This window comes from Neovison vison, chromosome 2 (assembly GCF_020171115.1).
Source record: "Neovison vison isolate M4711 chromosome 2, ASM_NN_V1, whole genome shotgun sequence".
NCBI classification, from domain to species: Eukaryota; Metazoa; Chordata; class Mammalia; order Carnivora; family Mustelidae; genus Neogale; species Neogale vison.
Genome location: NC_058092.1, coordinates 198273677 through 198296557, shown reverse-complemented (window position 1 = coordinate 198296557; position 22881 = coordinate 198273677). Strand labels below are relative to the sequence as shown.

The 22881-nt window shown below is 55.9% G+C and overlaps 2 protein-coding genes across 3 annotated transcripts; one reads left to right on the top strand and one right to left on the bottom strand.

The window, feature by feature from the left end:
- Nucleotides 1-702: 702 nt before the first annotated feature.
- SNCG (synuclein gamma) lies at nt 703-5260 on the bottom strand. Its single transcript, XM_044239986.1, has 5 exons — nt 5035-5260; nt 4182-4223; nt 3765-3892; nt 1270-1341; nt 703-1012 (listed from the first exon to the last, which is right to left on the bottom strand). Exons 1-5 carry the CDS (start codon nt 5258-5260, stop codon nt 992-994), a joined length of 489 nt encoding a protein of 162 aa, XP_044095921.1. The 3' UTR covers nt 703-991.
- An 880-nt stretch (nt 5261-6140) lies between these two features.
- On the top strand, nt 6141-21705 carry MMRN2 (multimerin 2). 2 transcript variants are annotated; one of them, XM_044239985.1, is made up of 8 exons: nt 7865-7881; nt 8636-8751; nt 14667-14795; nt 14889-14995; nt 15096-15176; nt 15941-16105; nt 16265-17989; nt 20485-21705. In XM_044239985.1, coding segments are annotated over exons 3-8 (2466 nt in total). In that variant the 5' UTR covers nt 7865-7881; nt 8636-8751; nt 14667-14793; the 3' UTR covers nt 20871-21705. The 2 variants fall into 2 exon arrangements, with proteins under 2 accessions (XP_044095919.1, XP_044095920.1); XM_044239984.1 differs by lacking the exons at nt 7865-7881; nt 8636-8751 and adding an exon at nt 6141-6457.
- Nucleotides 21706-22881: the final 1176 nt, after the last annotated feature.

Genomic DNA, 22881 nt, shown 5'->3' with positions numbered 1-22881 from the left:
TTATTTTGAAACAGGGCCACGAAGTCTAGGGTCCTGCAGCCGAGCGTGGTCATTAACTGGGTGGCTCTGGAGCCAGGCGACCTTGGCTTCTGCCCAGTCCCAGAGGTTCCTTGCTCTGTGCCCTTGGGCAAGTTATTTAACCTCTCCATTCTTCAGTTCGTTAGGGAAACTGGGATCATACCAAGAGTTTGTTCTGAGGATTAAATTAGCTAAAGTGCTCAGGCCTGGGAGGAGTTCATTTTTACTACTTTTAAAGGGTGGAGGCTCACTCTCCTGCTTTTCAGCTGTCATCTTTTCTAATGATACCTGACAGGACTTCTGGCAAAGGATGGGAAAGCCCAGCTCCAAGCTGTTGGGAGCTTGAGGCCAGCTGGGGCCAGGCAGGAGGAGCCATGGGGTCATGTCTTTTTGCACTGGGGGACTCAAAGAGGACTTGCTATGGGCCTGGACGTCACATCTTTAAGGGTTACCCTCAGTTCCAGGGAGGGGTGTGAGGTTTTCTGGGGGAGCCAAAAGTGCTCCATGTTAAAAGACAACGGTGTGGGCTCCCTGAAGGCAGTGCCTATGCTCAGAAGGTTCCCAAAATGCCCAGGGTTTGCCCAAAGGGTACCTGGCCCCAGACCTGCTTCCCAGGCCCACCAGCAGGCTGGCCTGGCTTCTGTTCCCAGATGAGGCAGCACAGAGTAGAAGCATGGGCACGTATGGCCAGGGGTGAGGACTAGAGTTTTATTTGGAATCATTAAAAACAAAATTTCACAGCAGCATCTGTGGGTTCAGAAGGACCAGGGGGTGAGGCTGTGAGGGAGGGAGTGAGGGAGGTGAAGGCATCAGAGGCAGCTTAGGAGGACAGGCCTGTGGGTGGCCAGGTGTGGGCGTGGGAACATGGGCAACCCGGGTCACACTCTGCACTGGGCACCCCGCGTGCCTGGAGGGGGTGGGGTGCAAGGCAGAGGGCTCTTCCTCGGGGTCTCCATGGCGGACTGGCATCCCTCTAGTCTCCTCCACTCTTGGCCTGGGAGAGAGAGTGCCCCTCACACACAATCCCAGCTCTACCCCCAGCAGCCCCCCCCAACCCCCTCACCCCCAGTGCGGTGGGGCTGGGAGTCATCTCTGGCCCTCCACCCTGAGGGAATCATTCATGAGGGAACCTCCCACTTACGCTGAGGGGGCTGCAGAAGGTCAAAAGGTCAAGGGGGCTGTCCTGAGGGATCTGGGGACCCTGGGAGGGAAGCAGGCTTGCCCAGTGTCCTCCAGGAGCCCAGCACTTACCTCCTCAGCCACTTCCTCTTCCCCTGTGGCTGCCTTGTCCTCCTGCAGGGCGGCTGGTTGCTCCAGGTCCTCCTGGGAGGGAGCAAAGGGGGACCCAGGGGATGTGGGACCGTGTGGAGTGTGCAGAGGCTCCAGCTGCTCTGTAGCCAGGGCTCATCCACCTGGCCTCAGAGATGAGCAGAAGCCCTCAACACCTTGCTGTGCATGGAAGGCAGGAGGTGAAGGAAGTGTGAGGACCAGTCAGACCACGGGAGTGACAGAGCCTTGTGTAAAGACCCACAGTGGGGGCTCTGTCCGAGAATGCTGAGGCCTTCTGGGGGCACCAAGTCTCCTGGAGCCCAGCTTTACATGCCCTTCCCCCCTAACCCCCACCGCCAAGCTAAAGCAGAGTCTCTGGGCTGTCCTTGGTTGGGCCTCTGCATTGAGGAGGACTGGGTCGGGGGGCAGGGTGGGGGAGGGCTGTGGCCCTGAAACCTGAGGCCTGACCCACCCTCAGTGTCCCCAAATCACATGATCATACACCCTTGTCTGACTTAGTTCCCAAATAACCCCAGGAGGAGGGATATGCCATCGTTGTTCATATAGCAACCTCCAGGCCAGGGAGGCCAAGTAACCAGCTCAAGGCCTCAGAGCTTAAAGCAATGGGACTTTTGGGATCAGTTTGGGCTTGCTCTAGGCCCATCCTTATACAAGCAGCATCTTTTTCTCTGCCTGCCTCCTGGGTGGCCTCTGGGCTGAAGCTGGTGTGGTTGGGCCAACAGGGGTTATACAATCCTCCCCACTTCCTGTCTCCTCCTCCCTTATCCCCAGCCAGACAATTGCCTAAGGTGGCCGCTATGGGCAAAACCAGACTGGGTGATCAGGCAGGATCCCGGTCCTAGCACCTACCTTTAGAGGATCCTGCCATGTCTGTGCTACCACTGAGACATCCTTGGTAGACTGGGGCACCAAACTGGTCAGCAAGAGTTGGGGCAGGCCTTTCAAGCAAAGGGTAGGCAGCTCCCTGCCTAATCCTGCTGCCCCAAGGGGGGTAGATGAGGCCCGCAGAAGGAAAGGGTTGTCGGACAGGCAGTGAGTGCCACATCCTTCTATGGTTCACTGGAGGGGCAGTTGTGACTGGTTTTTAGGTGTCACCAGGAAATGTCTTTCTTGGGGCAGCCACCCATACCCTAAGACCTGGGTGGCTCCCTAGGCTCACCGGCCCTCCTTCAAAGCCAAAGAGAAGGGCCCAGGCTCCCTCTCAGAGACGCAGTGGCAGCCTGGCCCTACCCCAGGGCCTCTTTGGCTGGGAGGGAGGGGCCTGGTGTCTCCCAGAGCACCTGTGGGTCCTGCCCAGATGATGATGATGATGGAGTCACCTGCCTCTGTTGGGTGCTCAGCATGATCCGGGAGTAACGGGTTCACGTGGGGCAAGTTCCTTGCAGAATTATACATTGTCACAGCAAATTGGGCACTCCCACCTCCTCCTGTGTCACAGATGAGGTATTGGAGGTCCCCAGGGGTTGAGTAGCTTCCCAAGGTCACACAGCTAGCCAGGGCAGAGCTGGGAGTGAGGACAGGGAGCAGTTGCCTACTCCAAGGACATGGGGACCCTGTGTTGGTGCAGAAAGTGGGTACCTGGGTGGCCCCCTCCCCCCTATTTCCCAAAGCAGGGATCCTCATTGCTGGGTGCCTGCACCCAGCCTGTACCTGCCCCCCATATAAACTGGGCTCTCCCCCACCCCAGCTACCTCACACTCTTAACTGCCCTGGGAACTGCGGACTGCCAGGACCAGCCCTGGGACATGGAACACCTCGTGTAACCTCGCTGGGCCTCATTTCCACACTCCGTCTCTGGGGATTTGGGGCCCATTAAATGAGCTAGTAAGTGTAAAATGCCTCAAGCAGAGCCTGCTCTGTGGTGGGTGCTGGGACAGCTCATCCCTGGGGCCTCCACCTCCTGGGAGTGCCTGATTGCTCCCGTGCTCTCTGTATGCTCTGTGTATGCGCACACACGCATACACACATGCACACACACACACACACACACGCACTTGCGTAAACTCAACGAAGGCGAAGGGCGCGGTCAGGACCCTCCCTGCTTTGTCACAAGGGGGCGCTGCTTCCCTGCTCCTGCCGCGAGGGGAAGGTAGCCCAGTGGCCCGGCAGGGAGGCGGGCCACGAGGCCTGTGGGCGGTGACTTCACAGCTCCAGGCCGGTGTTGTGGCCTGAGAGGCTGCCTGTCACCACACGGGGCCCCATGGGGTCCTGCTTTCACGGGTGAAATGTGGTACCTCCCAAATGCTGAGCATCAAGAAGACGTGGTTTGGAGCCTCACTTTCCCGTTGGGCCCCCAATCTGCCCCCCTCACGAGGGTCATTGGGAGGATCCCAGGCATTAATGGGTGTGAGAAAAATGAAGCACGCACATCCTGAGCCTCTAAGTCTCTGCTTCCTTATATGTCATGAGGCACTGATGCCTCCTCACCAGCCAGCCTCTCTGGGACCCCATCTCACCTTTCGAACCACTCCGGAGGTGACGGCAATGTTTTCTGCCTCCTCCACCGTCTTGATGGCCACGGTGTTGACACTGGTGACTACGGCTTCACTCACAGCGTTGGCCTGCTCCTTGGTCTTCTCAGCCACTGCAAGAGGACTCCAACTAGCCTTTGTCCTCCTGCCCCTGCCCCCATGGGCCTGGCCTGCCCAAGTCAGGCTGAGCAGCCCCTTTCTCAGAGCGCTCAAAACTCTGGCTCCACTAGAAACGCCGCCGGGCTGCCCCTTTCTCTGACTCTGGAGAGCTCTGATGCCGATGGGGAAATCAGGAGGCCCACCCTGGGTCTAGCCTCAGGGTCTGGAGGGCTTGGAGCTTTAGCACCAGTTGCAGTCCCTGGAGGTCCCAGCCCCCATGTCCCCTGGTCCTGGGCTCCTCACCTGAGGTCACGCTCTGCACAACATTCTCCTTGGTCTTAGCTCCTGTGGAGGAAATGGAGGCGTCAGCCTACTCCTCCTGGTGTTGCAGGGGTGGGGGGTGGGGGTGGAGGGTGAGGGTGGGGGGTGGTGAGAGCAAATACAGAACAGCTGGACAAACCGTGGGGTCAGCAGGGGGTTAGGATGGTGTCTGGGGGCCAGCAGTCCTTTCAAAGGCTGCTTCCGGCTGTGTCTGAAGGAAGGGAATGGATGGGAAGTGGACAGGACAGGGCTGAGAGAGACCATAGGGTCCGGACCCGCGTGGGTGTGGCCGGGGCCTCGGAAGTAGCAACAGGACAGAGCTGAGTCACCGGCTTCTGAGGGGCTGAGGGGGTTGGGGCTGCACAGGATACTGGGGCTCAGGCTCCTCTCCCCTGCTCCCCACTCGGAACAGGGTGGGGATCTAGGATATGGCTGATGAGCACCTGCCTACTCATCCCACAGAGGCTGCAGGCTCAGCCTGGCTTCTCATCTGAGTCCAGGGGTGCAAGTGCTGGGCTGGGGGACACTGGGTTACATCTGTGCACGTGCACATGTGTGTGTGTGCACAAACAGGTGTGTCTGAGGGCTGAGTGCCCTCTTGCTGTCTGCCCCAGACACGCTGGGGTCCTGAGGAGGTCAAAGCACATAATGGGGGGCTGGGGAAGGATGGGGGTGCTCCAGGGCCTGGAGACCCTGAGTCAACAGCCAGGTCCTCACCCCACCCAACATGCCTCCCTGGAGCTGGGGGATAAGGTTGGCCCCCAGAAACTGGGCATCCCTGCCTCCAGCCTCCCGGCTGCTGCACCCTGCCACGCCCTGCTTCGCCCACACTCACCCACATACATGACCCCCTCCTTAGTCTTCTCGGCCGCTTCTGTCACCCCTTGCTTGGTTTTCTCCACGGCGCCCACCACACCCTCCTTGGCGATGGAGAAGCCCTTCTTGAAGACGTCCATGGTGGTGGGCAGGGCAGGGAGGTCGATTCTTGCAGAGAGCTGTGGCTGGGGCTGGCGAGAATGCTGCTGCAGCCGCCGTCCCCGCCGCCTCTTATTGACGCCCATGAAATATTGATGATGCGGCTGCTGGCTGCTGGGAGCTCGGCCAGCGGGGCGGGGAGGGAGGGGGAGGGGACCCACCCTCACCTTCCCCAGGGCGGGGCAGCGGGGTCCAGCTCTCCCCGAGCCCAGTTGCTCAGCCCTCTCCCCCTGCCCCCTGCCCTCCAGGGAGGGGGGCTGCAGGGGACTGGACTCGTCCTTATCCATCACTGCCCCTTATTCATCCACTGCCCTGTCCACCCGCAGTGGCGACAATGGCTGGGGGTTCTCGGGCCTGGGGCTATTGTGTCTGATCCATCTGGGACAGAACAGGTCAGGCAGGGGAGGTGCCTTTGCTACTAGTGTCCCAGGTAGAGCAGGGGTGAGAGCCACACAGGCCTGTCAGGCAGCAGTGGTCAACCACCCAGACCAGCCTGGGCTGCCTGGTGATTCATCAGCCCCATGGATGCCCCCATCCCTGGGCTCCAGCAAGGGCAGCCGGGGAGCTGGGTCAGAGGAGCGCACAAGGGTTCCCCAGTGCCCCAGGGACCCTAGGACAGCTCCTCTCTCTCCCTGAGCCTCCCCCCACCTGCTGGCTCCCACAGCCCCAGGGTGAAAGGTGCTGAGTCGGCATGCAGTGCCCCCCCCCCCCCGCCCCGCTTCCTGGCCACCAGCACGGATGGGCAGCAGGTTCCCTGAGACGGACCCGGCCACTTCCTGCAGCCTCACTTCCACGTTTGGGCTCTTCTAGCTCCCACAGGGTCGTGTGTGGTGGGGCTGCCTTCCTGCATGTCCCACACCTCCAGTGTCCCTGACCTAAGTCCTTTTGAGGCACAGGAACCAGCCTGAGTTGGCTGCCTCTGTGGGGGAAGGTGTGGGGGGGTGGCGATTGGAGTGGGGGGGCCGGACGAGGCTCACCCGGTGGGCCGGCCCAGGCCACTTCCTCTCTTTGTTGTCCCTGTGCTCTCTTTTCCTTCTGAGACTTAACTTGAAGACGACGTCACCCTCACCAGCAGTCTGTGGAGTCACTTGCTGCGGCTGAGCCTGCCCCACTGCCAAGATGATCCTCACACTGCTGCTTGGCCTCGGGGGACCCCTGGGCTGGGGGCTGCTGCGGGCATCGGCCCAGGCCCCAGGTAGTGAGTTCTCGGATTCACACAATCCAAGGCCACCTGGGGTCTGGGGGGCAGAGGCTGAGGACACCGGCAGGGATCCCAGCAGACGGTAAGGAGGACCTCCACCTTGGGGGAAGTCATGTACAGGATCTGAGTCCCGGCTCAGCCAGAACAGGGTTTCTCAGGACCTAAGTCACCCATCTGTGACATGACCTCATTGTCTACCTGCTGGGCCCGCAGTGAGGCTGAGTGAGGTGCCCGGTGCCAGGCTCCTTTCAAAAGGCCACTGCCAGGCAGCCCGGACTGGGCACTGCGGGAAGTTTCCTGCCGGGTCATGGCAGGGACTGGACCTGGAGGTTGGGCAGGAGCATTTCTTGCCACCAACCACTTAGTTGGGGTGATGAGGGGCAGTAGTTCCAGAAGCTTTCAGTTGGCTTGGCACTGGCTCCTGTTCTCTGAAGTAAGTAAACTCTGACATTTGAGCCTAGGTGAGGTGAGGCTGGCATAAGTCAGAGAAGACAGATGCTCCAGGGACTGGGTTTTTATCTGACTGTCCCGGGACTGGTGTGGGTCCTCAGGCTGGCCCTGAGGGACAGGCAGTGAGCAGACAAGAACAAGGAGTAGACCATGTCATCTGTGGAGCCATGCTTTAGTGCCCCTCTGGAAATGGGTACGATGGTCTTGGGACCAAACCAGGACACCATTTTCCAGCTTTTTCCAGCTATTTGTCCAAGCCTGGGGCCCCCTGCTGATAAGATGCTAGGCCTGCGGTTTCCTCTTCCAGGTCCTCCACGGTCAAGAGCAGCAGGTCCTTTACTGGATTTGTCTTGGGCTAGTCCTCTTGCCAAGGGTTAGCTCAGCGAATCCTCCCAACAGTGGCAGAGGCTCAGAGAGACTAAGCCGCTGCCGCAAGATCACACAGCTGAGGAGATCTAGAGCCACGATCTAAGTCTGAGACAGAGTTCATGCTCTGGTCCCTGAGCCCTCAGAGGCAGCCCCAACCCTCAGATATGCCTCATATGCCTAATGCCTATGGAGCCCCCGACCACACACACACATACATCAGGCTTGGGGAGGGTGTTTATATGGATCTGGAGGGTGAGAGAGGGCAACTTACACCCACCCAGAGTCTTCCATTTGGCTCTCTGAGATTCACCATCACGATGGCTTGCAGAATGACTCTGCCTGGGACAGTTCTATACAACTCTGATGCTTCAAGGTGAATGTGTTTGTTGGACACTTTCCCAGAAGCAGATTTGCCCATGGAGAGGAAAGAATAAGCAAGTGTAGGCCGAGTCTGGTGAGGTCTGACAAACGGGGCCAAGGGCCCTATCTCTGCCCGACCACCAGGCCTCCTCGGCCCTGGGTGGTGCGGTTGATTCTCAGTGGGGGACACCGCCCACCCAACTCTGATTTCAGGTCCAAGAACCAAGCCTCCCTTCCCCAAAGCCACTAGCTCCATGCCCCTTTCTTTGGGCTGCCTGCTTCCTTTTGCTAAAAGGAGGCTCAGGGTTCCAGATGGATCGGAAGAAGGTAGGAGACATTCCTCTTTTTCCACACCCCCTTGGCTATGGGGAGGGACTCGTGGGCTGCCCCATGGAGCTCACACATCAATTCCCTGGGGGGTCCCAGTGTGTGCAGAGCACATGCAGGTGTACATACAAGGGCGTTCCAGCCCAGGAATGCCCAGGTCCCAGGGGGAACCTAGGGGTTTCCAGCAGGCCTGCTGGGCCTCCTTCCCACGACCCAGAAGTTGTGGTCCCCACAGGCCCAGCTCAGGTTGTCAAGGCCTCCGGAGGGGCTGGTGTGAAAGGAAGGAAATTCTGCTCAGTTCCTCGGGCTGATTGCTTCCCGTGCTCTGTGAAGGGAGAGGCGGAAATGCTGCTCCAGCCTCCCTCCTGCAACAGGGGGAAGGGGAGGTGGGGCCCCGCAGATCAGGGATAAGCCTCATGGACCCTCAGCCCCTCACTGCCAGAACCAGGCCTCCCAGCCTGCATTTGCCCCACACACCTGTCTCTAGCAGGCCCTGGGAGGCCCTGGACATAGGCCCAGATGTGACTCTTTACAAGGTGAAGTTGGAACAGAACAATTTGGTGCCAGATGCCTGGTCCCAGGTGGAGGTGGGAACTGGCTGGTGCTTCCCATGGCTCTGGGACCCCCAGCAACGTGTGTATTTGGACTCCATGAGGAAGAGGCTCTTTTGATGCTCCCTAGTTTTGGTGGGAGTGGGATGGAACAGAAGTCTGGGCTGTGGGCTCCTCTGAGCCAGCACGTGCTCCCCCTGCAGGACGGAGCCCCACGCTGAGCCCTGGGCAAGGTGCCCCGTCTTCACATTGCGGTGACAGCTCTCTCCACGCTGTGAGGCTCAGAGGGATGGGGACACCACCAGCTCCTAAGTGACAGGTCAGAGCATCCACTGGGCTGCAAATCTCAGGTGCCTGCTGGCCTGTCTCCCCCGAGATGGGTGGTAGTGGAAGGAGAGGGAGCTCCCGGCTGTCTACCGGCCCTGCCCGCCAGCATCAGCTTTTTCTGGCCCGCCTGCCAGCAACGTCTGTGATTTGTTGCAGCTGAGCGCTCCTGGCCCAGAGGAGTTGTGCACATGGCTGGAGATCACTCAGGAGCCGGGCGGAACCCAGGCCACAGGTCACGGCCATGGCAGCACTTCCTGCACCTGCTCCCGCTCTCAGAAGCACAGGGCCCTGGGCAAACTCAGGGACCCCCCACTCTGGACACTGAGTGGGCCTCAGGCTCCTCTGCCAAAGTCCCTTTCCAACTCAAAGACAAAGCCCTACAAAATTCTCCCCTGCGGTGGTCATATTCAAGGCCGCATTCAAAGTCTCAGAAAGTAAGGATGCCAAGAACACGCTCTCCTTCTCCAGGAATTGGAAGGGGTAGACAGAGGTGGGCTTCATTGGCATTGAAGTGTCCCAGTGGACAGTGGCAGCAACACATCCATCATTCAGGAGGCTCCAGCAAACAGCCCTTTCCCTGATAGAAGCTGGCTCGGCCTCCCCCACAGTCCCTCCCTCAGTCCCAAGGGAGAGGCCAGAAGTGGGAATCTTCTCCACATTTCCAGGACTGGGGCGGGGGAAGGGCCTTGCTCAAGGTCACCCTGAATCCAGGAAGGGGAACAGGAGGGGAGGGGTCCAGGTTTCCGAGCTTCCATTAAAAGCTCCAGAGGAGTCAGCAGAGACTCTCCTGACTGGGGCAAAGCCTCTGGTGGGGGCCATGTCAGAGGTCCAGGGCAGCCCAAACCCAGCTGGAGGATCCCCACACTCATTTCTAGGCTGGCCCAGGAGAGAAGGGTGCAAAGAGTGCGGAGTGAGAACAATGGGCGCTTCAGCGAGCCGGGCTGGGGGTTCAGGCTCGGAGGGTTAGCAGTGCAGCTGCCAGGAGCTGGAGGAAACCAAAGCAAAGGTCAGGAATGTTCCCAGGGCTTCTGGGCCAGCGGCCTGTACTATGCCAAGGGGACAGGGCTGCCAAGGGAGGGGGAGCATGGGCAGGGAGAACAGTTGGAGCCTGAGGTTTGGGCAGGTCAAGAGAGAAAGTTCCTGGGCAGGAAGGGTGGGCGGTACTGTTTCCGGTTCCAGGAGCTCGAGGTGGAAAGTCCCAGTCACTGCCTGGCAGTCTGGACCAGACCCAGCTCGCCTGGGCACAGGGCTTCTGGACCCTCCGCAGCAGTTCAGAGGGTGAGCAATGAACAGAACTTTGCTTTGAGGGGGTGTTTCTCAATGTCTGCACTACTGGCATTTGGAACTGGCTAATTCTTGGCGGTGGGGGTGCCGGGCCATGCTGTGTGCATTGTGACGTGTTCTGCAGCTTCCTTGGTCTCTGCCCACTAGATGCCAAGTTCATGGGCGTCTTCCCCATGGAGAAAGTCCATTTGCCTCCCCACCCTGAGAACCACCAGTTTAGAGAAACACTTTTCTCCAGGCCCGAGACCATGTTCCAGCATTTCCATGGGGCCCAGGGTGGGAGTGGGGTGGATGCCGGAGTTTCTGGTTCTGGAACAGTCCGTGCAGGTGGCTGTCTCACCCGTGGTCCCTAAACTCTGGGCCCAGCACTTTCACCATCACTCTTTCTGTGTTGAGCGAACATTCTTTGCCTAAAATCAGAGCCAACTCCATGGGCATGTGACCTGAGCGGTCACACAGGGCGCACCCACAGAAGGGCCCCACACTTGGTTTAATCTCTATTGTTGTCCCGCATTTTCATTTTGCACTGGACACTACAAATTATGTAGTCAGTCTCGTGTAAAGTATTTACTCTCTATCCCTTTACGGAAAAACTGTGCCGACCCTCTAGGTTAGAGTCAAACCCTCTGCAATGTTGGCTGAGACAGTCAGAAGCCCCTTCGCCCACTGGTCCCCAAAGGCAATGACTTTTAACTCTTTAGGTGAATCTTCTGGCATTTACCTCTGCGTCTCTAACTAACATGTTTATATTGCTGCTTCTTGGGAAGTAGCATTATCTTTGGTTCAGCTCTCATTCCCACTCCGTACCCCAATCCCAGCACGCATGCACAGGCAGGCAAGAAGGCGTGCGCGAGCATACATGTGCGCACACGCACTGCCCCTCCGCCATCCTCCCATATTATCCCTTTGAGTATTTACATTTACACGACTATGTGTGCTACTCAGAGTAGAGACTTGAGAAAAACTATGAATCCTTCCCCCCGCCCCACCCTCCCCACATTTCATATTTTTTGTTTTCCTTGGAAAACAACTGTGATCATTTTCTTTGTTCCTCGTGTCTCTGTCACTACTCAATCACAAATTCTTGGCCACTTGTCCACACCTGCTCTCCCCTTTTATCCATGTCAGGTGCTTGACCACCTGGGTCTTCTCAGCGATACTGCTCTCAGAGTTCCAGCTGTGCTCCAGTCTGGACACTCGCCCCACACCCACTGCCCATCACTGTACTGGGCTCCCCCTCTCGAATCCCCCCTGGAACTCCTCCTGTCTCCTGAGGCCGTGCTTTCCTCGTTCTTGGTTTTCTGGCTCATGTTGGTGGATGACCTCTGGCATGATGGTGCTCTGTCCTGGGCTGTGACTTAGGATGACCCACAGAGCTTGAAAATGCTGATGCTCAGGCCACAATCCCAGAGATGCTTGCTTCACTGACCCAGAGTGGAGCTCAGAGGCTCTTCTTATAAAGTGCTACACAGTGGTTTTGATGAGAAGATTTAATGGCAAGATTGCAAACCACTGTTCAAGTAGTTTCCTGATGAGGGGTCCGACGGTGGGGGGGGCAAGGTTTTGAAACCTGATTTATTGAAAATGTCTTTATTCTGTGCTCTTCACTTTGATACATAGTTAGGCTGGGTATAAGATTCTAAATTGGAAATATTTTCTTCTATTTTTTTTAAGGTTTTATTTATTTATTTATTTGAGAAAGAGAGTGTGTGTGAGCCAGGGGAGGGGCAGAGCGAGAAGGAGAGGGACAAGCAGACTCCATGCAGAGCATGGAGCCCAATGCAGGGCTTGATCTCATGCTGAGATCATGACCTGAGCTGAAACCAAGAGTCAGACTCTTGGTTTAACTGAGTTAGCTGACTGAGTTAACTGACTGAGCCACCCAGCTACCCATTCTTCACTGTGTCCTAGTTTCCAGTGTTCCTGTTGAGGAGTTCAAGGACATTCTAAGTGCTGATGTGTGTATGTGTGTGTCTTGATTTTTCTCTCTAGAAATTATAGAATTATCTTCATTTCCAGGGTTCTAAAATTTCATGATGACCTTGAGTTTATTTTCATATTATGAGCCCTTTGAATCTGAAGGTTCAAGCCCTTCACTTCTGTAATATTTGCTTGATTTTTTTTTTTTTAAATCAATGATTTCCTTGCTCTGTTCTCTTTCTGGAACTCCTATTGTTTGGATGTTGGATTTCCAGGATCTGTTTTTCTAATCTTTCCCCTCTAGGTTTCTCTTTCTCTCTTTGCTCTTTTAGGAAAATTTCTTTAACTTCACCCTCTAACATTTCTATTAAATCTCTTTTGCATTTCTATTGTTATAGTTTTAATTTCCAAGGGTCCTTTTTGTTCTCTGAATGTTCTTCTATTTTTTAAAAAATATTTTATTTATTTATTTGACAGAGAGAGAGAGAGAGATCACAAGTAGGCAGAGAAGCAGGCAGAGAGAGAGGGAGGAAGCAGGCTCCCTGCTGAGGGGCTCCCTTCTACGGGGCTCGATCCCAGAACCCTGAGATCATGACCTGAGCTGAAGGCAGAGGCTTTAACCCACTGAGCCACCCAGGCGCCCTTGTTCTTCTATTTTTAAAATAGCTTCCTGTTCTTTCTTGGATGCAGTAACTTCTCTTATAGATCTGGGGTTATTAACACAAATTTGAGGGACTTCTCTTCTCTGCATAGTATTGGTTTTGTCCAAGTTGATTTTTTTTTCCAATTGCTTGTTTTTGACCTCCCTCTTTTGTACTACAGATTTTTCTCAGGAGTTATCTTGGACATCTGCCCACTTGAGAGTAGACAGACTAAGAAGCTGGTTGGAAGCTGGGTGTGTGGATGGGGCTTTCTGACTTGTTTTTTCATAATATGAAAATATGCTGGGCTATTTTACTGGGGGAGCACCTGATGTTATTGTTTTTTAGGTCTTTCCTCTTGAATGGGGTCGTTCTCCTGATGAGTTTTTTCAGTCTGCTGCCAAAACTGGTCATCAGGCTTTGGAGAGCCAAGTAGGAAATCAGGCTGGGGGAAAAGGGGGCTTTCAGAGCAGATATGATCACTCAATCTCCCTCAGTCCTTCCCCCGCCCTACCCCTATCCCTGTGTGCCTGGTGACCCCAGGACAGAGACCAGCTCCAGAGAATAAAATCCCAGCCCAATAGCCACTCCATCTCCAAGGCCCCTGAACACGGCCTCCTAATACCTGACAAGTGTGGCCATTCCTCTCCATACCCACCATCACCCATGGAACCTGCCAGCGTCTTCCATCTAGATCCCTGACACAGTTACCTATATCTTGCCGTTTCTTGTCCTTTCTGTACCCAAGAACCAGGGTGGCTCTGTCATGTCACTTCCTTGCTCAAAGCCCCTCCCCCACAACTTGCCCTGCCTTCAGGACACGGTCCAGCTCCTTGTCTGGCATCAGGCCTCCACAGCCTGGCTTATCCTTACCTCCCTAACCCAATCCCTGCATTTCAGCAGGCCATACACCTCCATCACAGCTCCTGGCACCAAATTATCACCTCCTTCTGAAAGTCTCCTAGCACCTTCCACACCCTCTGAGATGGCCTGTTTTTCCTGGGGACCCTGGAGGGAAGATCTGTTCCTCCATATTGGCCCTGAGTGCTGCTGAGCGTTAGCCCAGCACCCAGCACCCAAGAGATGCTGAGCTGAGCTGAGCCATGGAGGTCACTGCCACTTGCAACTCTGGAGAGTTCCGTTCTCGGAGCCAATTACCCAGCAAAGGACCCTCTGACCTATTCTGCTGAGCCCATCAAGCCTGCCACTGGACCAGCGAGCTGGGGCTGTGCCAGCCATGAGCACCTCTGCTCCTGGGGATTTCTGCAACCACATGCACGGGTACAGGGCAGAGGTGGGAGAGGCTACCTCTTAGGTGTTCAGAATGCTGGCTGTGATCCCCAAACCACCCTGTAGGACCTTTACCAGAGAAGTGACTTCTCAGCTTGGCTGCTTTCTTCCACACTGCTGGAAAATCCATTTCCATAATGGCCATAATGGGAAGTGGCCAGGGAGTAGGTGCCAAACCCGCAGCTTGGTCTGTGGTGAGGAAAGGCGTGAGTGGTGAGGGGGCAGGCCAGCAGTGTTCGGTGAGACTTGTCAGGACCCAGACCCTTGATACTCATCCACTCACCTGGAGGAGGGTGTTATAATCTCCATCTGAGCAATGGGGAAGGGGGGGGGGCCTCCCTAAGTGCCTCATGCAAGATCACACAGCCAGAGTGTGAAAGATTTGAACCCAGGACCCTCTAGCCCCTGCTTTTCTGTCACTGAGAGGAACAGTGAGAGCCTTTCCTGGCTCTGTGGGTGATTTTGCTGTGTGATTTCCGGGGTGCTCCTCAGCCTCTCTGGGCTGATCCCTTTTTGAGGGGCTTCATGGAAGGCAATGGAGCAGGAGTCCTTGCAGGCGGTTTTGTGGAGCTCTAGTCCTCGAGTCAGGGATCAATAATGCAGAGTGCTCCCCTCTCAGGCTAATGGATTCCAGAATCACCGGCATTGGGTGGTGCAGGGAGGTGGGGGTGGTGGGGGGGAGGAGGGCACCACCACACAGCTGACCTCCAGGAGGGGTCCTATGGGACTTGGGTGTGGCTCAGCAGCCCTCTCCTCTGGCTTGTTCTTCCAGGAACTGGTGCCCTTACCAGACGTCCCGGCTGGTCACCTTTGTAGCTACTTGCAAAACAGAGAAATTCCTCGTCCACTCACAGCAGCCATGCCCACAGGGGACTCCGGACTGCCAGAAGGTCAAAGTCATGTGAGTGGGGGCAGGATGGGGCAAGGCAGACCATCCAACTGAGGCCGACGCTGGCTTACCCTGGAGTCACTGAGGTGGCCCCTTTCTCCCCAGGTATCGTGTGGCACACAAGCCAGTCTACCAGGTCAAGCAGAAGGTTCTGGCCTCCGTGGCCTGGAGGTGCTGCCCAGGCTTTGCAGGCCCTGACTGCCAGAATCATGGTAGGGCTCCCTGGGGCTCCCTCCCCTCCAACCTCTGACCCCAGAGGTCAGGCCATTCCTCTGACTTGTGGGGTCAACATCTGTTGCCTCCTCTCTGCAGATCCAACAGCAATCCCTGAGCCTGAAGATCTAGGTGATGGCCTCCAGGAGCCTTGGGATGGGCCAGTCAGCTTTGAACCTGGTATGCTGCTTCCCCAGAAGGTGCAGGAAGGGCAGGCAGGCAGAAAGAACCCAGGTGCCCAGGTCCCTTCTCCTCTGTTAGGGTGGTGCCATTTCAGGAAAACTCTGTGCCCAGAGTCAGCAGGGTCCCTTCTGTGGCTCTGTATCAGCCTACCCCGACACCAAGGAGGCAAGAGTCACAGGATCCTCCATTACTACCTGCTGGCTAAGCCCACACACCGTTTCCCTTGACTCCATTTTCTGGGAAAGACAGCTTCATCTTGCATCTTCCCTGCTCCTTAAATGGCACAAGATCTTGGAAGAAGGCCTGGCCTGGAAGAAGGTTTCCCACATGCTTCCTACCAACGTCAGGAAGTCATACTACCCTTGGTCTAGAGTCAGCACAGAAACTAAGAGAACCACTGGGGAGGGCTTTCAAGGCTGGGCCACATCTGGAAAGGTGAATGAGTTTCATCAGGTGGTGTACTCCTACCTTTTGACAAGGGCTGCCTCGAATGATGAGAGGCCAAGTCCACACAGCTGAGGAAGAAAGTGTGCCGTGATTGATTAGTCATGTCTGCCGTAAGTGCTAGATTGAGGGGGAGGGCTTATGTGTCATGCATTTCCCCTTCTGGAGCTAAAGGCTGCTAAGCTCCTGCTCAGAGGACATCAGTGCACACCTCCTTGATATTTCCAACTGAACCTGGGAATCTCTTTCTCTGTACCTCCTGATCTGCCCAGGCCTGGGGAGTTAGACCTCAACTCGTATCTCTCCTGTGTCTTCAGACCAGCCGGCTGCAGAACTCAGCAGCACTGTGGAGCGGCAGGAACATCTGCTGGGAGATGTCCAGAATGATATTCATCAGGTGGAAGACGGCCTCTCAGGCCTTTGGAAGGCACTGGCAAGCAACCTCACAGCCGCCACAATCGAGGCAAATCAGACAGAGCCTGGTGAGTGGCAGGTTCCAGGAAGAGCCTGCTTATATCCAAGGGAATGAGAGGAAGGCCCTTATCTCAGAGGGCCACCCCCCCCACCCCACCACCCAGTTCTTGCCCAGGGAGGGGTGTCTGCTCCTGCAGAGCTTGTGTAAGAGCGTGTCTCTGTTGCAGAGGTGCCTGGCAGATCCTTGGAGCAAGTACTACTGCCCCACCTGAATGCCTTCCTGCAGGAGCATTTCAGCCCTATTTGGAGGAGTCTTAATCAAAGCCTGCAGGGCCTCTCTCAAGCTATGAGAAACCTGTCTCTTGATGTGGAGGCCAACCAACAGGCTATCAAGGGGGTCCAGGAGAGCACGGTAGCCAGGGCTGACTTCCAGGAGCTGGGTACCAAATTCGAGAGCAAGGTCCAGGAGAATGCCCAGAAAGTGGGGCAGCTGCGGCAGGATGTGGAGGAACGCATGCACGCCCAGCACCTCTCCCTGCAGCAGTCCCTCTCCCAGATCGAGGCAGATGTGGACACCAAGCTGAAAAAATGCCTCAAGGCCCTGGAGCCCATGGGGGCCAACGGCAGCCTGGTCCCAGCAGCAGCAGGGGCAGGGGCCAGGCCAGAGCCCGAGAGCCTGCAGGCCAGGTTAGGCCAGCTGCAGAGGAACCTGTCTGCGCTGCACGTGGCAGCTGGCCACAGGGAGGAGGAGTTACAGAGCACCCTGGCCGACATGAGGGCCACCCTGGCACAGCACGTGGATGAGATCAAGGAGCTATACTCAGAGTCTGACGAGACCTTCGATCAGATCAGCAAGGTGGAGCGGCAGCTGGAGGAGCTGCAGGTGAACCACACGGCGCTGCGCGAGCTGCGCGTGATCCTGATGGAGAAGTCGCTGATCATGGAGGAGAACAAGGAGGAGATCGAGCGGCAGCTCCTGGAGCTCAACCTCACCCTCCAGCACCTGCAGGGCGGCCACGCCGACCTCATCAAGTACGTCAAGGACTGCAACTGCCAGAAGCTCTACTTCGACCTGGACGTCATCCGCGAGGGCCAGCGGGACACCACGCGCGCCCTGGAGGAGGCGCAGGTGAGCCTGGACGAGCGGCACGAGCGTGACGGCTCGTCGCTGCAGGCCCTGAGCGGCACGGTGGCTGCGCTGTCGCAGGCTGTGGACGCGCAACGGGCGGAGGGCGAGCGGGCGCGGGCGGACGGGGCGAGGCTGCGGAGCCAGATGCGGGCCCTGGCCGGCGAGGCGAGCGCGCTGCGGACGGCGCACGGGGAGATGCGGGCCGAGGTGGGCCAGCTGCACAGCTACTTCACGGCCCTGCTGGACGACGCGCTGCGTCACGAGGCCATACTGGCCGCCCTTTTTGGGGAGGAGGTGATGGAGCAGATGGCTGAGGAGGCGCCCGACCCGCTGCCTCTGAGCTACGAGCAGATCCGCACCAGCCTGCTGGATGCAGCCACCGGGCTGCAGGAGCAGGCGCTTGCCTGGGACGCGCTGGCCGCGCGAGTGGCGGCCGTGGAGCAGGGTACAGGGGCCGGCGGGCCCACCCCGGCGGGGCTGGCGCGGGAGCTGGAGCGCCTGGACTCCGACCTGCGGCGGGTGGGCCGGTGCTGCGAGGCTTCGGGGGCCTCCTCCCTCAACAGCTCCCTTGAGAGCCTCCACGAGGCATTGGCCACCGCCCAGCGCGACTGGGAGCAGCACCGGCGCCTCTTCCACGGCCTTTTCGGAAACTTCCAAGGGCTTGTGGCTTCCAACATCAGCCTGGACCTGGGGAAGCTGCAGACCATGCTGAGCAGGAAAGGGAAGAAGCAGAAGGGTCTGGAAGCTCCCCGGAGGAGGGACAGGAAGCAAGCTGAGACTTGGGCAGATGAGCCTGTTCAGGGGCCGGTGCTTGGGGAGGCAGGTGAGTTCCCCAGCGGAGGCCATGGGGGTGGTGGGGGTGGTGGGGGTGAGGGTCTGAGTCAGGGGTCAGCTGGGTGAGTCTGGGAGGACAGGGCTGTCTGCAAGCAGCTCTTCCCCTCCGAGAAGGCAGAAGGCAAGGTGAAAGAGAACGGGGTGACCAAGGGTCAGGACTACTCAGGCCCGGCTTTGCTCGGATCCCCCTTCCTTATTCCTTGCTTATACCTGAAGTGTAAGCAAATGTCAGTGAGCAGGCAGAGGCCCACCATGAGATGTTTGATGTATGACAGCTCGGGACACACCCTTGGCTGCCAGTGCGCCTGCAGAGCTGCGGAGGAAAGCCTCCCTTTCCTGTAGGCCGCAGCCTCCAGTCCCTCCATCTCAGCTCTTCCTCTCCACCCTACTTCACCCCCTGTGTCTTTAATTGGCTCCCCTGTATACAGTATGTGAACGGGGGCAGGTGTCATCGGCCATGGGGAGGACCCCACAAGAGGGGAATCCAGGGGAAGACCTTGGGCCCTGAAGGGAGCTCTTTGTGCTGACATAGTCGACCCCTCTTGCTGCTCCACGCCAGGTCCCTGCAGTGCCTGTCTTGGGCTTTGCCATGTTGAGTTGTCTTAACATGGGAGAACCACTACCTCCATCAAAGGGTTGCTATGAAGACTAACAGACACATTTACCAAGTACCTGTCATAAGGTCTAACATTTAGTAGAAACCAGTCAGTGCTTTCCCATTTCCCCAGCATTTTCAGGGCCGAGGCTCAGTCTGTCTGCATTAACTCTTCCATCTTTTTTCCTTCTGCGAGTGATGCAAGGCCCCAACTGCCTGATGGTTTAGGTATCTGAGTGGACCACTGCAGTGTTTTGTTATTTAAAAAAAATTTTCCCCTTAAAAATAAAAATTCCCGCTGATTTGTCTTGTAGAAGGGCCATAGGTCTTGAATTTGTGCCCTGCAGGGTTTACCTGCAGTTTACCTGCTAGCAAATCAGTGAAGCGCCGCGCTTGGGCCTTCTGAGGGGCCGGTGGGCTGGGACTGGTAGGGTCTGCCTGGAAAGCCGGGCTCAGAGCTGCGGGCAGGCGGGAGGGAACCGGTGGAGAGAGAGCCAAGTACCGGCAGAGGGCGCGCTGGGCGAGCATCCCTTGGGCTGGGTGAGCGCCCCACCTCCTGGCTGCTGGGGGAACTGCAGAGCCAGCCGCCGGCCTTGGACAGGACACACACACTCTTACTACAAATAGGAAAGCTATTCAACACTCCAGTTCTCAGAAAAATCTTCCAGAACTAAAGAAGAGCAAAATTTTGACACTCACAAGTCTATTTCTGGACCGGGAGCCAAAGAGCTGGGGCTCTAGGTGGGATTAAGGCACAAATCACAATGCAAATTGCCACTCCTTTAGGCGTTGCTTGGTTTTATCCCCTAAGAAAGGGGGAGTTTGGTCTCAACCAAGGGACACAGAGTGAAAGAGATACAGAGAGACACACAGAGAGTTGAGGGAGCACATATGAAACATGACCTCATCGGTGCCAAGGCCAGGGTCATGGGCAGAACCTCCCTGGGACTCACCCTTCCCATTTTCTAGCTCTGTCCCACCCCACCCCCACCCCCACCCTGGGAGTCATGGCCAGGCAGCGGGGTTGGCTCCTTTCTCACTGTACACTCACCATCTACATGGAAAGGCTCAGTCTGCCTCCATGCCTCCTGGCGGGCCCCCCACCTGTGTTCTCTTGGTCTTGCTTGTCCTCCTATGGCTGGCTAAAATGCTTCTGTATGTGGGAAGAACACCAGAAACCAGGAGGTCCAAGGACAGCTTCCAGTGTGGTCATTTATTATGAGCAAGCTTTCCCTTTCTGGGTTGGTTTCTCCATCCGTAACCCTAGGACTCTGTGCAACAGTTTGAAAGCATTAAGATGACCAGCTTGAAGAGCCTTCCTGTCCGGGCCCACATGCTCTCCTCCCTCTAAGGTCCTGTGCCAGACATCCAGTAGGAAGGATCCTTCGGTGTTCTTTCATTCTCTCACCAGCGTTCGCATTATTACCTGGAGGATAGGTAGTATCTTCTCTCTTGCCCTTGCGTAGCTTAAGATCCCCAGTAGGTGGCAGGAGTGTGGGAGTCAGAGAACTGGGTTCCTGCCCTGCCTTGCCATGGGCAAGCCACACAGCTTTGGAGGAGTTAAGCACTCAAGACTTAAGGTTTCCTCAGAGGAGGGGCACTTACCTCCCAGGATGTTGGCAGGAAAAGGGAACAAATGAGAAAGTGCTTTTGAAAAATGTACACTCTTAGAGATGACAGATTTGTATCTCCCTTCCTCTCAGTGGCCCGGGGAGTGTGGGCCAGTTGGCTCCCCCCCTCTGAGGCTGCTATCAGGAATACCTAGGTTATCTGGAAATAGTGACCTATTCCTACTGTTCATAAGGTATGAGAAAGGCAGATCTCAGGGTTTGATTTCCCATCCAGGGGAGTGAGAGACCGTCACTGAGCACTTTCCTCCTGCATTCCAGGCTCCCCTGTGGCCTTCTATGCTGGCTTTTCAGAGGGCACAGCCTCGCTGCAGACAGTGAAGTTCAACGCTACTTACATCAACATCGGCAGCAGCTACTTCCCTGAACACGGCTACTTCCGAGCCCCTGAGCGTGGAGTCTATCTGTTCGCAGTGAGCGTTGAATTTGGCCCAGGGCCGGGCACCGGGCAGCTGGTGTTTGGAGGTCACCATCAGACCCCTGTCAGTTCTACCGAGGAGCAGAGGGGTGGAAGCACGGCCACGACCTTCACTATGGCCGAGCTGCAGAAAGGCGAGAGAGTGTGGTTTGAGTTAACCCAGGGATCAATCATCAAGAGAAACCCACCGGGCACAGCATTCGGGGGATTCCTGATGTTCAAGACCTGAACGCCAGGCACAGCCCTGACCAGATGTCATGGACTCGCCCAGCTCTCCTTGGCCTGGAGCTCTGGCCAGGGTTGGTCTGGAGACCATCCAGTTGGTCTAGTTCTTCCTGGAACACTTCTGCAAAGACGGTGCAGTATATGTGGCCTTCCTCTAGATGCCCTGAGTTTGGCTATTTCTTAATGACAAGAACTGGAATGCTTCTGTCTGGGCAGGACCTGGCCCTGGGAAGCGTGAGCCTGAGCTTGGAGCGCCTCCTGACGCAGTATGGCGTGGTGCACTCCAGATCCTCACCACACCCTGGGTCCTACAGCTTCTCTGGTGTGTTGCTCCTCCTGTGGTTGGAAACTTTAGACCTTTCTCCCACCTCTTCTCCCTAATCTTATTCTAGAACAGTATTCCTCCTACAGTACTCCTACATTAAGGAGTATGCTTAAAATGGAGTTGACATTTTGGATACCATTGGAAACCAGTCTCCACCCATTCCAGGGCAGTAGGAAAAAACCGACCTATTTGGCCTCTCTTACAAATAGGGACAAGGGCCTCATTGAGGAAACAAAATTTTATTTCCTTCAGTTTTGGCCCTTCCTTGAATTTATCTATAACTTAATTTCACTTATTTTTTTCCTTGCCTCCGCAAGACAAAGGCCAAGACATGCCAGACAAGAACTAAAACGTATACAGCCTTCGACTTTTTTACTTCCTCCCATTCGCTGATGACCATCCTTATTCTCATTAGCATCTCTCACCAGGAAGGAGGCTGAGGGAGGAAGTGAAGGACGACTGTCAAGGTTTCCCTTGGTAATGGTCAGCTCTGGAATAAAGCAATGCCCTTCAAGTCTCTGCCTGGTTTATTTATGGAACACAAAAGGATTTGGTAAAGGAGGTAGAAAAATGGGACAAAATGAAACTATTTGGGATAAATGATGACTCTCATGACTCCAGGCTGTATTTGACCTCACAGTTCCAGTAAGTTCTACATGCAGGGCCCCCACAGCGGGCAGTGGTGTGAATACTGGATTAGACAGCAACCCTTGGAGTTGCAACTGTTCCCCCCAATATCAACATAGGGTTTTCAAAGCATTACAGATCCTAGAGCCAACAGGCTTGAGAAAGCAGCCATCTAGTTCTAAGGACATGTTTGTGTTTTGGTAGTTAGGTATCCAACGTGTGTCAAACATTTCTTCTCCATTACAAAATCGGATTGGAGGGGCATCTGGGTGACTCAGTGGGTTCAAGCGTCTGCCTTCGGCTCAGGTCATGAGGTCCTGGGATTGAGCCCCCCACATCGGGCTCTCTGCTCAGCAGGGAGCCTGCTTCCCCTTCTTTCTCTGCCTGTCTCTGCCTACTTGTGATCTCTGTCAAATAAATAAATAACATCTTAAAAAAAAATCGGATTGGACTGGGTAGTGAAAAAGGATAAGAGGGGCGCCTGGGTGGTTCAGTGGGTTAAATCCTCTGCCTTCGGCTCAGGTCATGATCCCAGCGTCCTGGGATTGAGCCCCACATTGGGCTCTCTGCTCCGCAGGGAGCCTGCTTCCTCCTCTCTCTCTGCCTGCCTCTCTGCCTACTTGTGATATTTGTCTGTCAAATAAATAAAATCTTTAAAAAAGAAAAAGGACAGGAGTTAGTTGTCAGGGTTAACAAGGGTCTCAGCCCTTCTTCTTGTTTCCTAAGGGTCATTAATTCAAACAGTTGTCCTTCGGAATTTACTTACCACTCAGCTTTGTGTGCTCAATATGCTAAAACATTAGAGTTAAGAGTGTGCCAGGCTACTCTGCTGCTAATAGGAAATCACCATGTCTTGAACTTTTTCCTTCTGTAGTATGAGGTGGCTAGTCTAATAGCTTTCATTAAGTATCTTGGTGTTTATGATCTTGACCACAGGTTTGACTCTGGCCTTCCTGCCCTTCCCTTTAGCTAGGGCCTCTTGCCCAGTGCAGCTCTCAGTTGCCGAGATTGATGCCAACCCAAGCCACGATGTATTGGGGCCATTCCCGACCGAAGGTTGGAA